Source organism: Ictidomys tridecemlineatus, chromosome 4 (assembly GCF_052094955.1).
Source record: "Ictidomys tridecemlineatus isolate mIctTri1 chromosome 4, mIctTri1.hap1, whole genome shotgun sequence".
In the NCBI taxonomy this organism is placed as follows: domain Eukaryota; kingdom Metazoa; phylum Chordata; class Mammalia; order Rodentia; family Sciuridae; genus Ictidomys; species Ictidomys tridecemlineatus.
In genome coordinates this window covers 206,760,425-206,777,626 of record NC_135480.1, presented here as the reverse complement: position 1 = coordinate 206,777,626, position 17,202 = coordinate 206,760,425, and the positions used below count along the sequence as shown (strand labels likewise).

Sequence of the window (17,202 nt, the reverse complement as noted above, 5' to 3'; positions counted from 1 at the left end):
AGTTTTGACTTTGGCTTGATGAAATTCTTGCTATCGTCTTAATCTGTTTAGTTCTTAGACTTGTTTCTTAACTGTAAAATAAGAATTTGTGGTTAACATTGTCTGACGGTGCCTCACAGAGACATGGTGTGCCCAGTAGTATTGTTCCCGGATGCAGTACCTTTGTGTTCTTTGGATATAGCACCATGAATGTTGATTTTTGTGTCTATTTTATTATCCCTAGAGATGGAACCCAAAGAGTCACATTGACAGGGTCTTCTATTTGGGTTAAGAAAAAGCAAGGGCAGTTGTTTATGTATTTATTTATTTATTTATGGTACTGCTGGGTATTGAACCCAGGGCTTTGTACATGCTAGGCAAACACTCTGCCAATTAATTGAGCTACATCCCCAGCTCTCAATCAGTTTTAATAGCTTTGTATTCTTTGAGCAAATGGATTGATGAGAAATTAATCCAGTTTTGAGGCACAACATTTAGTTCAGATTGCAAAACATTTATCTTTTCCAGAAAGGCAAGCCTTGAGTATTAATCAAGATTTTTTATCTAGGTCTTCAGTTAGAATGTTATGTAAATGAATTAGGGTTAGTTCTTTTTGCTGGAACTCATTATGTTTTCTCATTATATTCTCATTATGTGTTTCTCATCTACCATATATTCTTTCTACTGGATATCTGCTGCAACAGAAGCCTTGGTGCTTAATATAAAAATTAAATATATTTAAAACTTTATTTCTAGCATTGTAGATTCCTTTTCTAATAGGAATAATAGATGTCTTAGCCCTCATGGCATTCTCTTGATTAATGTCTTATTTTATAAACCTTAATTTCAGTTACTCAGCAAACATCCATGATTTAATTATGGGTCAGGTGAGCTGCTGAGCAAATCTGAGCTGATTTATTATCCATTGGGTATTAAGTGTACTCAGTTAGCCTGAAGTTATTTGACTTGATCCTTAAACCAAAAGCATGGTCAGAGATTTGTTTGTGGGTCTCTAAATACTGCTATGAAGGTGAGCCATTAAGTTGACTTCTTAGTGCTATTCTGAGTTCTTCAATTATACTTCTGTAATAGTTCTTTTTTTTTTTTTTAAGGTGCACTTATTTTTTTTTTTGTAACTTTCTTTTTTTTTTAATTCTTTTTTTTTTTTTTGAGAGAGAATTTCAATATTTATTTTCTAGTTATCGGTGGATACAACATCTTTGTTGGTATGTGGTGCTGGGGATCGAACCCGGTCCGCATGCATGCAAGGTGGGCGCTCTACCGCTTGAGCCACATCCCCAGCCCTGTAATAGTTCTTAAAACAACAACAACAACAGTGAATTGGGCTGGGGCTTTGGACTCAGTAGTAGCATATCATGCATGAGGCCCTGTGTTCCATCCCCAGTACTGCCACCCACTCAAAAAAACAAAAACAAACAAAAAAAAACCCTCAGCAAATTACTTGCCATTGTGTAGTGTTTTTTTAAATATGCTTAACCTGACAAAATCATCTTAGAGTTTGGTGGAATGGATGATGAAAACAGAGCAATATTACTGTGTTCTGTTAAAACATACCTTCTCGTACTTCCATCCAGGTGCTGCAAGTAGGGTGCTCATCTTCTGGATGAGGAAGTGTGGGGTATTGGAAATGGTCCTCCCAGATTCATCACAGTATAGCTAAGGCTCAGTACTTGATCCTTAGGGTTTGGAAATGAGTATGTGAGGAACGTCTGATTTATGACCCTTGGTATTGAGAACCTCTTCACACAACATGGTGCTGAGTGTGCACTGTACCTGACAGGTGTTGTCTTTTTCCTCTGTAGATGGACACTGATGTCGTCGTCCTCACAACAGGCGTCTTGGTGTTGATCACCATGCTGCCAATGATTCCACAATCAGGGAAGCAGCACCTTCTTGATTTCTTTGACATTTTTGGCCGTCTTTCGTCATGGTGCCTGAAGAAACCAGGTACAGAGCTCTATATCCCTGTCAGGCTCTACCAGGTGAATGCTGCTTTCCTGCTGATCAACAGGTCATGTGCTGTGAGGGAAAGATGTGTGAAATTTTATGGCTGAAGTGAGTGGTGTCCACTGGACAGATGAGGAAATACCTGGGTCTGTCGTCTACAGGCACATGTGAGAGGCATGGCTGGTGAGATGCCTTCCTTACATTTTTGGCTTGGAAAGATTAGTTGTCAGAGAAACAGTGGCAGGATGTCAGACTTCCTGATTTCTCAGTTACATGGAAACACACCATCCATCTCTGTGGTTGTAGATACAGCCTAGCTTGTGGGACAATTTTTGTCTTACTCTGCTATTTTTGTACCAACACACAGACTTTGGTTCTGAGAGCCTATTCCTTGTGTATATATATAGAGGGAAGGGGAAGAAGCAACAGACCCTAAGTAGCATTGGAGTTTCAAATGCTTTGGTTTTCATTTTCCCCACATTGGCAGTAGCACAGCTCTACCAAACTGATCAAGGAGCTGTGAGCCTGTGAAACTTCATATTGTTTGTAATCCCAGCGTCAGAGTCATTTTGTGAGCAAGTGCTTTGTCCTTCTAGACAGGATTGAGCAGCAGGCATAGGCACAGGCAATGCCAGCGTAGGATCTTTGCTGGGAGAGCGCAGTTTGTCCATTGCTGTGGAGGAGCTGGGGTTTCAGTCAGTTTCTCCCACACCGAACAGTTTAAGCTAATTTCTGGATAATAGTTTTTTTTCTTTTTCACTCTTTAGTTATAAATCTGCTAAGCCTACATCCTGATTTCAAAAGGTTCTCATATGTTTGTTCCACAAACACTTGAATGTTTATTACGTGCCAAGCACAGTCCAAGACACTGGGGATAGAGAGGTGAGTAGGATAGTCCTTTCCTCAAGAAACATGTGCTGACCCGAGCAGTGGAGAGTGTAATTATAAATTACAGGGAGGTTGAGGGTCATTATGAAGGTAGTTCAGCCTTGTGAGAGTGTTTTGGGGGATGGCTGGAGCAGAGGGCAGAGATTAGGTCAGTGAGAGTCTTCCTGGGTCACACTGAGTAGATTGGAGTTTATCACGAGGCTGTATGTACAGAGCCATTGATGGATTTGAAAGCGGGGTGTCTGTGTTCAGGACTGCATTTGAGGAAAACATTGTGACATGTTCTTGGAGCAAGGTGGGAGGAAGCGTGCCTGTCTGTTTTGCATGTGTCAGTCTTGTGTCAATCTTGTTGATTTCCTTCTTAGGCCACGTGACAGAAATCTACCTTGTCCATCTCCATGCCAGTGTTTATGCCCTTTTTCATCGCCTTTATGGAATGTACCCTTGCAACTTTGTCTCCTTTCTGCGTTCACACTACAGTATGAAGGAAAACTTGGAGACTTTTGAAGAAGTGGTCAAGGTAAGTTAATACTGTTCATTTATTTGATACTGAGTGCATTATTCAGAATGGGCTACATTTGTAACTTCTGTATAAATGGTAGAAGTTTTGAAAAGAAATTTAGCCTTCCTCCAAAACCCTCTCCCCATCCCTTAGAAGCCACTAATTTTCCATCTTTATGATGAAGACTTTCTATTCTGGACATGTCATAGAAATGGAATTATATAATGTGTGCACCTCTGTGCCTGGCTTCTGTTACTTAACATGTATGAAGACTCATCAATATTGTAACATGTATCAGCATTTCATTCCATTTTATTGTCAAAGAATATTCCGTTGTGTGGACATGCTACAAAAATTCACTCCTATAATTTGTATACCCCATTTTTCTAGCCAATGATGGAGCATGTGCGAATTCACCCAGAATTAGTGACTGGATCCAAGGACCATGAACTGGACCCTCGAAGGTATAGAAACTAGTGACAGAATGTTTAAGAATCTCTTGAGATTGCTTCTATTCTAAGAGATGTCCCATGGAGGTATTATTGAAGAATACAGATGTTTGACTCACAGCATCATTCTATCAATTGATTGGAAGAACTTTATACAGCTGGAACTTTATATGAGTTTAAAGCATATTCCTCACAGAAAGTAAGTAATTCCACTAGCAAAGTAGGGGAGGTTGCAGTGCAGGTGCCTGTCCCCAGGACTCCTGGAAAGCTTAGCTCTTGGTGGTGCTGGTGACTGTGTAGGGCAGGTGGCTGAGAGCACGTGGGTTGAGAATGGCTATATTTCACACGTTGAGCCTTCCTGAGACCTTTTTCCATCTGGCTTAACCAGCTGTCTTCCACCCTCTGTGGGGCTCTGTAGGAGTTGCCAGGTTTGTTCTCTGTAGGTACTGAACCTGCCTACAAAAGCTCATGATTTGAGGATACCAGGCCTGGTGCAAGTGGAGCTCAGTTAAGACTGAAAATGAGGGAAATGAAGGAAATGTGGTGTGCTGAGCTGAAAAAGCTCCTCGCTGGCAGCCTGGTTTGTGCTCCCCTGTTGGGGAAACTGAGCCACAGATATGGACTTTGGGGTGTCTTACTGAGATGAGAAACATGGCTTGTTTTCTGATCCTCCTATAACAGGTCTCACCTCTCAACCAACCCTGCCTCTGTCACACCCTATCAGCTTAAAACAATTTACTGAGAGGTACATTATATGTAGAGAAGTACAGAAAATGTATATGCAAAATTTAATAATAACAGACATATACAGGTAGCCAGTACCCAGCTTTAAAAATAGAACTTTTCCAATATGTTAGGAGCCTATCATGAGACTCTCTTCCTCCCTGTTCCTTGTTGACCCTACTACTCTTGCTTTTATGTTAGTTATTCTCTCATTTGTCTTTATAGTTCTGCATATATTGTTTTGTTCTGTAAAGCTGATTAGGAAACCAATCCTAGCTAATGAAGTCTTGTCACTATCAGGGGCAGGTCCCCAGGGACAAGGGCAGGAGCAGTGTCTGAGTATTGGTCTGGCTTCACCATCCTTGGAAGAATAGCAGTGCCTTCAGGGACATCATTGCCACAAGGTCACAGGCCACAAGTGAGGCCTGGGAAGCTAAGAGCTGCCTCAGAGCATCTAGCCAGGCCTTCAGTGGGTGCTAGCTGTTAGACATGCTGCTAAAACAAGGCGAAGGAAGGTGTCTACTTTCAACTCTCGGGAGTAGTTCAAAGCAGGATCCATCTATAGGGTAAAGTGAATGTCCTTTGCTGATATGGCAGAGGAGAGAGAGTGGAACTTCAGCAGCCTCTGAACTGTTAGAAGACCAGTTATCTAGGCCAAGGTCACCTGGTTGTGTCTCTTGGCTAAAAGGGTAATGCAGGGCAGTGAGAACCGTGGTGAGGACTGAGGATGTGTCTCAGTGGTAGAGTGCTTCCTTAGCATGCAGTGAAACCCCAAGTGGGATCCCCAACACTGCAAAAAACAAAGGGCCTTGGTGATGGCCTATAGTGTGCCCATCTCTTGGCGGTTTGTTCTGAACCCAGCTGGTTGTCCCCTGTGCCTGTTGCCCAGCTATCAGCCTGTTTTCCTAGGGCTTGGCCTTGCCATTCTCCAGAGCAGCACATCCATGGCTTCTTTCTTGGTTTCCTTGGATTCCGATGGAAAGTATTCTCTGGTGGCATTTGAGTAAGGATGCCATCGTTTGACTTGGTAGAGACACCCAGGCCGGAATTGGTCTCCTTCAATGGTTGGAGGCAGTACCATTGCCCTCCTGCTGCCAAGCTTGCTATGGAAATCCAAAGACATTTCACTTCAGTGCTCTGTGCATGCTGTTTTTCTTCTGGGAGCTAGGAGATCACTGGCTTTTTGGCACAGTGTGCGGAGGTTTTTCTATGATGCACGTTGGTGAAATTCTATTCTCATTGTCCAACCCAGAAGCTCTTTAAGCTCTAGGAAACTTTGTGTTTGGTTTCCTTTCCCTGATTGTCTTTCCTTCTAAAACTGCTGCTGTGGAGATCAGAACCTCTTGGAGTGTTGCTCTGCTTTTCTTTTTTTTTTTTTTTTTCTTTCTGTCTTTTTATTCCACTTCCTGTTGATTTCCTGTGTTTGGCTTGCAGTCCTACTCTTACAGCCACATTTCTACCACCACTTTTGTACTAAGAGTTCTTTTTAGTTCTCAGAGGGCTTCTTTTTATAGAAGCCTACATTTGTTTCATAGATGCAATCTCTTGCCTTCAAGAATGTTGACAGTAATTTTGTTTTGTTTTCCCTGAATAGTCTGTTCTCTGCATAGTCTTCTAAGCTGCTTTCTTTTTTGCTTTGTTTTGTTCTTTTTAAATCTTGGAGGTTTTCTGCAAGGATTTGGTGATCTGCTTATCTTTGGATAGGAACACTTAAAAAAGCTGTGCTCATGGAATGGAACTCATTGACCTTGCACTTTGTTTTGTGTTGATCTGAGCACCTGGCAGAGATTTTGACAGCAGTACTGTTGTTTTCCTTAAGCTGCTCAGATTTTTAGAAGAGTCTTCTGATCGCTGGGCTCATAGAGTCTGGCCACCACTGAGGGAAGCTGTTGGTGTGGAGGACTTGATTGGCCTGGGCATTCAGGATGTGTGAGCTCACTTGGTCCGCGTGTCTGGAATGTGATCATGCCCTCAACTTCTCTATAATACTTCACCCAGAAACTCCTTATTTTATTCCCTTCAGAGAATAATCCAGATTTCTGGAGAGAAAAGAGCCTTTGCTTTTGAGTATAGAATTGGGAAGGGGCTTTAGGATGCTTGGTGCTCCTCTAGTGGCTCCAACTGTGGATGCCTAAGGTCCTCATCTGCTTGCCACTCATTAAGGCTCGGTGCCATAAGTTGTTTGGTATCTTAGAGTTTCACAGTGTAAGTCAACTAACTGTATCTTCAAAGCATTGGTAGCTTAGCACCTGGCTTCCTTAGATTTGCTACCAGTTGCCACTTGCCTTCTGCTCTTGTTCAGACAGTGTGGTGCTTTCTCCCTTCCCCCATCTACTTCCCTGTGGGTGTATATTAGAAAATAAATAATCTTTACTCTAGACAGTAGGCTTTGGAAGGTCCTACATCAGTCAGCCATGTTAACTTGGAAGGCAAACATCAGTCAGCCAAGTCAGTTAACTTGGAGACTTCTTTAGCCAGCTCAGAGTGCCTTGCTCGACAGGTCCCGCAGGCCATCTGATTTTGGAAGAAAGGTTCTATGGGAAGACAGACCAACACAGAAAGAGGAGCTGGAAGTACTGGTGACACAGGGAGCAGACAGGGTGTACTCTGTAACTTCAGAGAGAGTATTTGTGTACAGACATCGTAAATACCAGGGTGCTGCGGAAAAACACTATTTTGAGACCAAAGAAAGAGCCTTAAAAATGAAAAAGGATGGGCTGGGGCTGTAGCCAGTGGTAGAGCACCAGCCTTGCATGAGGCACTGGGTTCGATCCTCAGCACCACCTAAAAATAAATAAAGTGAAGGCCTTGTGTCCCTATACAACTAAAAAAAAAAAAAAAAAAATTGAAAATTGAAAAAAAAAATTAGAAGGATGGCCAAAGTAATACTTCAATAAAAGAATTAAAAGATGAAGTTGAGAATATCTCAGAAAGCTGAGCCAAAGAGTAGAAATAGGTGTATCTCTGGAAGAAAGTTAGAATGGTGAGTGCAGGCCAGTATCAGTAATAAGAATTAAAAAGAGAGGAGAAAACTTGATAGAAGAAGAAATTGTAATAGAAATAATAATGTAGAAACAGTCCTAAGAATTGAAGGACACGAGCTTCCAGATTGAAGGGGCTTACTTTGTGCACAGCCCCTTTAATGCAGAACAATTCCACCAATCTCAAGTTAGTGGAATTTCAAAATATTAGAGTATACACTTATCTAACATCTATGAGGCCCTTGGTTCAGGCCCCAGCACCACACACAAAACAAAACAAAAGCCAGAAATAAACCTTTCTTAATAATAAACCTTTTTTCTGAAAGAAAAAGGCTAAAACATTTAAGATTAGAAATCAGAATGGTGTTAGCTTCTGAAACCCTTCAAAAGTAAGAGAAAAAGATTTTTTGATCTAGGATTCTATACCCTATCAGGGATGAGACATTTTTAGATAGGCAAGGCACAGGGACTTAAATTTCTCCCATTTAGCCTCATTCAGCCCCAGGAGAATGTCTTCTACCAAACTGAGAGTAAAATCAAGGAAGAGGACAGTTGAGGAAACTTGAGGACCTGACTTGGGGGCATGGTCAAGACGAGTGTCAGGATGACAGCTGCACAATAGGTGAGGATGGTGACCCTGCAGATAGGGAGAAGGGCCTCCAAAAGGGAGTTCTGCTGGGGCCAATAATCCTCATAGATATTTATATTTCATTAAGAAAAAAATTACATTAGGGATTGTTTCAGAGCAGCTTGAATAAATTTAGGAAGAGTTCATGATAGAAATTCATCATAGATAGAATTCATTAAAGAAAACTGAGGGGAAAAAAATAGAAAAAACTCAACTCCAGGCCAAACCAAATGAGAAAGTAAATGTATCACAGTGTTCTCTTAGCCTGAGCTGCAAATAGTATTTATATTGTCTTAATAATTATTGAAATTGATTTTGGAAAAAAAATTATTTTGAGAGCATTGGGAAGGAAGGAAGAGAGATATGGCAGTGACTTCAGTCTTCACCTGTAACAGGAAGTTAATAGATGAGGTCTAAAATTCATAAATCAAGAAAGGAGAAGCCAAGGGCATGTTCTAAGGAACTTGGAGAATGGTTCAACTAATGAATTAGAAGCAGCAGCCAGAGTGGTTGTCAGCGTGGTGTGGGAGGAAACTTTAGGACTGTACCAACTCTTTAAAACTACCACATTTCATTGAGTCTAAGGTGTCATTGAATGTATGATGTACTTATATTTTAGGTAAATCTGAGAAAAAAAATGCCAAATAATACATACCTGATCAAATTATAGCATTTAATTTCAGAGATATTAAAGTGTGAAAAGTTCATTCTAGAATCAAGGAAATATAGTGATATATCACTTTAATTAAAATAAAACATTTAAATGTATTCTTTCTTTATTATGATTCTCATTTTCTTCTCCAAAATCAATCTTCTCATGTGTACATATGCATCCAGACTCACTCTCTCAGTTAATCACCTTGCAGGCATGCTGAGGGTTCATGAAAGGGAGTCCATGACAGCAGAGTTCAGGCAGCGAGAGCCCGGGGAGCGCCCGAAGATCCAGCCCTGCGGTGGGGAATAGCTTGCTGTTGCGTAGGGAAGTGGCCTGGGTTCTTTATGTCCTAGACACTCTGGAGCATTCTGCAACTGTAGTGTGGAGTACACATGAGCCCACAGAGCGCTCTTAGTGTTGTTAGCTTCTTCCTGTAAATTTTGGGACGTAAAATGAGAATACCGGTTAGAGTTACTAAGTACTTGGAAACAACTGTTATCCAGATTTTTGCCTCCACCATGACCGTAAATCAGGTCCCCAGTTTCCTGGAGTCCCCCTCCTCCTAGATTTTATCCTTGATTTCATAGAAGATATGTTGTTGTGCTCCCAGAGCCAGCTGAGAGCTACATGGGCCATAAATTTTGAGTCCTTGCCCATCTAAAAGTGTCTCATCCCTGATAGGCAACTTGGCTGGGTATAGATTTTCTAAATTATAAAGCAATGTTGTCTAAAAGAAAGAAAACTTATACTTGAACAGTATTATATTTTAAATGTTCTGTTAATCATTAGGGCCCTTGTAGAACATCTGGCAAACACTGAAGAGTTAAAAGAGAAAAATGAATATTATCCATAACTCCAGTTCTTTCTTGTGTGCACTTTGCTGGGGATAGAACCCAGGGCCTTGAGAATGCTAGGCAAGCGTTCTATCACTGATGTACAGTCCAGCCTCTGGTTTTTAAAGTTCAAATACTTAATGCTATCAGATCTGTTTTGGGGCATGTCTTTGAATAGTTTTGTGTCCTTTTTTTCATTTAAGATTATATTCTGAGCATTGTGTCATTTAAAATTTGAAGACTTGATTCTTAAACTTTAGTATAGCTTATAATTTATAGAAAATAAAATTAATCAATTACATTTTAACAAAAGTCAGTGACAATGAAGTACATTTCCATGGCCCCAGAAACTCCTGTGTACTCTTACCCATCCCTGGCAACCTCTCATCTGTTAAGCCTGCTTTTCATGGTGGTATGCTAACATTTCTGCTTTATAATATATTCCCTTGATTGTCCTTTGGCTTATTTCTCTTTTTCAAGCTGTGTTGAACAAAGCTGTACATCTTGGTGTCTGCCTGCTTCTGTGGGATGAAGTACTAGAAGTGAAACTGTGGCTCCATAAACAGGAATCTCAGACAGTTCTTGAAATGCCCTCTCTAGTGGGAGTATCTCTATACTGTGTTTCTGGCCCAGGGATGGGTGAGAAGAGGCCCCAGTTTTATGGGAGACCCCTAGGACAGCCTCTGCTGTCCTGTGCTTTTCTGCTCTCCCTGTGCCTTGGCTGCCTTTACCCCTGGTGACTGTTCTTCATGGTTTATTATTTTGAGGCTGTGCCTAGTCTTTATTGATGAAATTTTTCTTTGAAATTAACTTCTGTTAACTTTATGTAACCATTTTAAATAGGGAAGATATGGGTTGTAAGATGGACAGCTAGAATTTGGTGTTCTGGCACTGAGCTGGCCCTCTTAAGTATTTGATGTAATTGAATGGAATGCCATTTGTTTTATTTTGACTTTCATTACGTTTTTTAGGTGGAAGAAATTAGAAACTCACGATGTTGTGATAGAGTGTGCCAAAATCTCTCTCGACCCTACGGAAGCCTCATATGAAGATGGCTATGCTGTGTCTCACCAGCTCTCTGCTCACTTCCCTCATCGCTCTGCTGATGTCACTACCAGCCCTTATGTTGACACACAGAATAGCTATGGTAAAAAGGGATGTTAGGACTTACCTGCTTTGCAGCTTTCTCTCTGGAAAGCCTTATGTATCTTTTGTTCTTTTCTTAGAGTAACACTTACTTCACTTCCTAGGAACTTCTCCCCAAATGTTTTAAATTAGAGTTTACTTCCATTTTTTTCTAATTGGTTTCTCTTTCAAGTCCTTGATCTTCTTCCTGATAGTACTCCCACAAACTTGGTGGTGTGTCCTCAGCATTAACAAAGAAAGAGTTCAAGTGCTTGGTTCTGAGTTCCACATAAGGAATCTCTCACTTTCCAGGCTCGTGGGGTGAGACCTGCAGGGCTGCAGCTCTGACCCAGTATGAATGAGCCTGGACAGCTGAGAGCTGGATTCCCATTAAACACCTGGGCTTGATGTGTAGGCTGCACCCACTGAAGCTGCCAGCCAGAGTGCCTCTTTGTTATCCTGACCAAGCATCAGACCTCCCTGGACTTGCACTTCCATAGAGCATTTAAAGAATATTTTAAATGCTGTTACGTTGTCCCCAAGGATGTGGGGAAGCCCCTCAGACTTTTCAGATATGGAGCATTGAGTATGATCAGATGGTCTAGAGGATTGTCATATTTTATGGGAATGACCTGAGGCCTCTTCCTCCCCGTGTTCTTCTTTGGTTTTAGGGAGTGCTACTTCTACCCCGTTCTCCTCTTCTCGGCTGACGTTGCTCAGTACGCCCGGGCAGCTACCTCAGACTCTGAGTTCCCCGTCGACACGGCTGTTACCTGAGCCACCCCAAGTATGGTGTCAAGCAGTGTGCCTGTTTCTCCCCTGCCTTCTGGTGAAGCTGACCATTTTGGTCAGAATTTAGTGTGCAGTTGGGAAGTTGTCATGCTCTGCATTTCTGGAGACACATATAAAGACTCTTGACATAAGCAGAGAAGGTTACTGTTGCTACTTGGGCATTGCAGAGTCTAAATATGCAAAATGTAATTTGTGTCCTGATAGAGCTTTAACAAGATGCTTTTCCCGGTGAGGTTAAATTTAAACCACACATGGGTTGTAAGCCTTGTGGTGGACGCAGTGTTCATTCACCATTGCTGACCGCCATGTTTACTTCCCAGGCTACTCTTTGGAGCCCATCTATGATTTGTGGTATGACCACTCCTCCGACGTCTCCTGGAAATGTCCCACCTGATTTGTCACACCCTTACAGTAAAGTCTTTGGTACAACTGGTATGTATGTCTCTGTGATAGAGGAGCTTTCTCTTAGATCTCATAGTGAGTTTGGGGGCTTTTTGCAATAGTAAATTTTTTGACATTAACACAAACTTCTAGGGCTTTCAGATTAAGTGAAGTGAAATTAAAGAGAGAGATCTGGATCCTAGGAAGTCAACTGTAGTAGCTTCATTTGCAGCATTGGTTAGGCTGAGAAGAAAAAAACCAGTTTTCTAATAGTTGGACTCAATGTTGGCATGTATTTCGCCCTTGTCTCTGAGCAGGTGGAAAAGGAACTCCTCTGGGAACCCCAGCAACCTCTCCTCCTCCAGCCCTACCCTGCCATTCAGATGACTATGTGCACATTTCACCCCCCCAGGCCACAGCTATACAACCCAGGAAGGTGCGTGCCAGCTTGTCCTCTGTCCCTCTGCCCAAACACAGTGACTCGGTTGTAAGCCTTGTTTTGTGAAGCCTAATTATACCAGACAGAATTCCAACCCAGAATGTGGTGGGTCTGAGCCCTGGGATCCTAAAGCCCTTCTCAGAAACTGAGTGGGTCCAGTCTGCTTTCATGTTAATATTAGCTGTTCTTTGCCCTCCCTGCTGTGTGCGTTTGTACAATAGCACAAAAACAATGGTGGGTGAAGTAGTGCCCACTTGGCACAAATCGAAGCAGGTTCCGAGCTGCCTAGTAGGCATTATTGTTTAAAAACAGGAAAGAAAAAAATAAAAAACTTATGAATATTCTACATTAAGCAGTAAAAGTTACTAATTTTAGTAAATCTGAGACCTTGAGAATATATACGATTAATATTCTTTGCAACAAAATAGGAAACATGTGCAAAGCATGTTTATGGCACACAGAGGACACTGGTGGCTTTGGGCCCTTGTGCAGTTGCTCCAGTTGGAGCTGCCCAAGCAGCTTTTCCTGTGGAGCACGAGCTTTATTAAAAGAATGGGTGACTGACAAGCTGATTCAGACTTGAATATTTGGCAGGCAGTTTCCTAAACAATGAACCAAGTCTGTCACTTCAAGAAAAACCACTGACGTTTATGTTTGCCAGTGATAAAATTAACTTTCAAGGGAAAAATTAATCTGTGAAACTATATCTGCCATCATGACTTTCCCAAGACTTTTGTGATGAGATCAGAAAGTCTTGGGAAGCTTCATTAAAGTTTTTGATTCCTTAATATTATCCAATAAGGGGCTGGGGTTGTTGCTCAGGGGTAGTGCACTTGCCTAGCATGCGTGATGCACTGGGTTCGATTCTCAGCACCACGTACACATAAATAAAGGTCCATCAATGATTAAAAAAGATTTTAAAAAATATATATACAGTGAAGTGTTTTATCGCTTGGAAGAGTCGATAACTTGTTTTCTAAGTGTCTAGCCTATGATGTTGCAGAATCATACATAGGTAAAAGTGCTTTCAGAATACAAGGTAGACCAGTGGATTTTGACACAGTATGAAAAGCTAACTTCAGATTTCACGTTGTAACTATAAAATCTAATACTTTTCAGATTTTAGTGTAGTAAGGTGATTATTGACACCTATATGATAGATCTGTAATATGTGTTTATTGTTTGCAACTATATATCTATGGGGCACCAGATTTTTTTCATGTACTTCAGCCAAAAATAATATTCTGCAGCAGATTTAATGTAGAAGTAGATATAAGAATCCAGCTGTCTTTCATTAAGCTAGATAATAGAGATTGCAGAAATGTAAAGTAGTTCTACTCTTGTTACTAAATTTATTGCTGTTTGGGGAAATTTCGTTATTTTTCAAACAATATGTTATAGATGTGTTTGTTTTTTAAAACTGGAGATTGAACTAGAAGGGCTTAACCACTGACCCACGTTCCCAGTCCTGTTTTTTATTTATTATTATTATTATTTTTTTTAAAGAGAGAGTGAGAGAGGAGAGAGAGAGAGAGAGAATTTTTAATATTTATTTTTTAGTTCTTGGCGGACACAACATCTTTGTTGGTATGTGGTGCTGAGGATCGAACCCAGGCCGCACGCATGCCAGGCGAGCGCGCTACTGCTTGAGCCACATCCCCAGCCCCCTGTTTTTTATTTTAATTACTCAGCTGCTTAAGGCCTTGCTAAGTTGCCCAGGCTGGCCTTAAACTTGCGATCTTCCATTCTTGGCCTCCTGTGTTATTGGGATTACGTGTGTGTGTGTTACCACACCCAACTAGATTAGTTATTTTTAAGTTAATAACATTTTAAAAAATTTCTCAGTTTCAATTTAATACAGTGACAGTTGGCAGATTTAACAATGTAAACAGAAGCTCTTGGAATTCTGTGTTTTTAAGAATATAAAAATAGATTGAAACCAAACTGTTTGAGAACCACTGGGCTAAACCTTAAACACCCTTCAGTGTGCTGGAGCATGTGTGCTTTCCCTGTATGATTAAATGATGCTGATTTTTTTAGGAGGAGAAAACAGATTCTTCAAGGCCGTGTCTGCACAGACAGCACCATCTTCCAAATGACAGAGGATTAGGTAAAATTCCCTGGGTAATGATAGACCTTGCTTCTTTCTTTGGATTGGTTTATACATGTTTAAAAGCAAAGTTAGGTAGAAACATTGACATTCTGGAACAGCAGAGAGCGCTGAAGGCTGGTGAATAAGACAGTAGTGAATTCCAAAAGCCAGCCTGTTAGAGTCAAAAAAGCATTTAAGCAATTGTCCTGAAATGCCACTAAAGGTTTTGAGCTGGTCACACTGCATGGTTTTAATCTGTTCCCAGGGACATTAAGACCTGAGGGTTGTGTTTTCTGTGGGGTTATTTTGGGTATCTTTAATTAGATGATTTAGAATACCTCAGCCTTCGGTAGCTCCAGGAGAGGCTCACCCCCAGCCTCCTCAGGTCTGCAGTCATATTATGGTGTAGTCCAGGCAGCTTTGCACTTGCAGGGATTAGTGTGGATCGTTGACTGGAGTTTTCTCTGGTTCTTTTCAGAAGAACTACCTGGCAACAAAGGTTCTGTTACTCTAAGTGATCTTCCAGGGTTTTTAGGTGATCTGGCCTCTGAGGAAGACAGTATTGAAAAAGACAAGGAAGAAGGTAACGTATGTGGAATTGCTGTGAGATGATGGAACTCAGCCCTCCTTCTGCCACAGAAGGGGATCTAGAGTCAACACTCACTGGCTTGTTTTGTTTTTCTTATTCTGGGGTAAAAGGTGGGTGCTTTATTCTAGGACCTATGCTAAGTAAAGCCATGCATGCCACTTTTTATGCCCCTTTGTGTGGTACTAGGCAGCCCCTCTGGGTGGCTCTGGCACTGAACTGCATGGACTGGCCCCAGTTGAGTGTTTACCAGAGCTTCCCTTGTTTCCTGTCCTCCTTCAGCTGCAATATCTGAAGAGCTTTCTGAGATCGCTACCGTGGAACCCGAGCCCATGGTTCCTCGAGGGGGCTTTGACTCTCCTTTCTACCGAGACAGTCTACCAGGTTCTCAGCGGAAGACACATTCAGCAGCCTCTGGGACTCAGGGATCTGGCTTGAACCCTGAGCCTTTACACTCCTCTCTGGACAAGCTTGGGCCCGACACACCAAAGCAAGCCTTTACTCCCATAGACCTGCCCCGAAGTGGTGCCAACACCAGCCCCGCTGGGGACAGGGAGCGCCAGACTTCTCTGGAGACCAGTATCCTCACTCCCAGCCCTTGCAAAATTCCTCCTAGGAGGGGAGTGGGCTTTGGAAGTGGGCAGCCTCCCCCATATGATCATCTCTTTGAGGTGGCCTTGCCAAAGACTGCCTGTCATTTTGTCAGCAAAAAGACCGAGGAGCTGTTAAAGAAAGCAAAAGGAAACCCTGAAGAAGACTATGTGCCCTCTACCTCCCCAATGGAAGTACTGGATAGGTTGATACAGCAGGGAGCAGATGCACACGGCAAGGAGCTCAGCAAGTAAGTTGAAACTCTCAGCAGGTTAGAGACACGGGAAGCACGAGGGAGTGGGGAGTCACACTTCCCTGCCACTGGAGGCAGCTGCTCTGCTGTGTCCACCAGATCTTCCAGGCTCTTGCCTTCTCCAGGTGTGCCTTCTCCACCTCACAAATGTTTTTATATATGGGCCATTTCGTGCCAATCTTCTGTGAGGATACTCAAATACTTTCACATTTGCTGTCTGAAAATTTGAGATTAAAAATGAGGTTGTGGTATCTCAAAAAATGTAGGTCTATATGTTGCAGTTCTTCCCTCTCTAATTGCAGATTATTGTTTTTTCTGTTTGGGTAGCACAGTTCATTAGATAGGGAAAATACAAGTTCAGATGGCCTGCTGCCTGCCCGCCAGAGGCACACCAGGGTTCTTAGAAAGAAATCTGCAAGGCTGCCTCAGTCTTCCTTCCATTACCCGCCTCAGAGGATGTCTGAGAAAGGTATAAGGGAATAACCTGTCCAGAGTTGGAATCCTCTGCCATTTTTAAACAGGTTCTTGGGGAATGTTATTTTTTGTCTTTCTTCTGGGTAATATCCTAAAGGGGAATTCAATGGGAATTGTAAATTTTTTTAAGTTTTTTTTTTGGTGCTGGGAATTAAACCCAGGGGTGCTTAACCATTGAGCCACATCCTCAGCCCTTTTTTATATTTTATTTAGAGACAGGGTCTCACTGAGTTGCTTAGGGCTCCCTAAGTTTCTGAGGCTGGCTTTGAACTCAAAATCCCTCCTGCCTCAGCCTCAGCCTCAGTCTCAAGCTTCTGGGATTACAGGCATGTGCCACTGCTCCAAGTAGGATTGTAATCTTAAACTTTCTCTCTAAATGACATTTGGTTAATAGGCTCAGAGAACTGACCTGCTTTTTTCTTGAACTTGGGCAATGGTAGTTTCTCAGAGGAAAACTACTCACATATATCTCCATGGAGAGGAATGAAAGTAGCCTCCAGGTTCTGCTGCCTAGTGTCCTGGGAGAGCTGACCTAAGGTGGACCCCCACACCTGAGCAGAGGAGCCAAGTCAGAGTTGGGCTCCCCTCCTTAGACCTGGTTCTGCCAGCAGCTGCCTGCCCATTCCATCTGCTGAGCCCTCTCCAACCCCCATACAGACTTGCTGCTTAAGACTTTCTTTGTAGATTCTCACCACAAGGAAATGACCTAACCTTGCTGCAGTTAAATTCCAGATATGTTTTTTCTGTTAGATAAATAACTTGGTTATTCCAAAACTTTCTTCCTAGGTCGTCCTTACCCAGCAAGTCTATCGATTGGACCCACTTTGGAGGTAAAGTTATTACTTTAGCATGACATCCAGCCC

The 17,202-nt window shown here is 42.1% G+C and overlaps 1 protein-coding gene across 7 annotated transcripts in view; it reads left to right on the top strand.

The window, feature by feature from the left end:
* Positions 1 to 17,202, top strand: part of Tsc1 (TSC complex subunit 1) — a 55,747-nt gene that overhangs the window by 26,336 nt on the left and 12,209 nt on the right. For all 7 annotated transcript variants that reach the window (XM_021723680.3, XM_021723676.3, XM_021723678.3 and 4 more), the window contains 11 exons: positions 1,803 to 1,947; positions 3,201 to 3,355; positions 3,728 to 3,801; positions 10,578 to 10,753; positions 11,403 to 11,518; positions 11,844 to 11,955; positions 12,222 to 12,340; positions 14,384 to 14,453; positions 14,914 to 15,018; positions 15,304 to 15,862; positions 17,126 to 17,169. In XM_021723680.3, the coding sequence (XP_021579355.1) occupies positions 1,803 to 1,947; positions 3,201 to 3,355; positions 3,728 to 3,801; positions 10,578 to 10,753; positions 11,403 to 11,518; positions 11,844 to 11,955; positions 12,222 to 12,340; positions 14,384 to 14,453; positions 14,914 to 15,018; positions 15,304 to 15,862; positions 17,126 to 17,169 (1,675 nt within the window). The remainder of the gene's footprint in view (positions 1 to 1,802; positions 1,948 to 3,200; positions 3,356 to 3,727; positions 3,802 to 10,577; positions 10,754 to 11,402; positions 11,519 to 11,843; positions 11,956 to 12,221; positions 12,341 to 14,383; positions 14,454 to 14,913; positions 15,019 to 15,303; positions 15,863 to 17,125; positions 17,170 to 17,202) is intronic.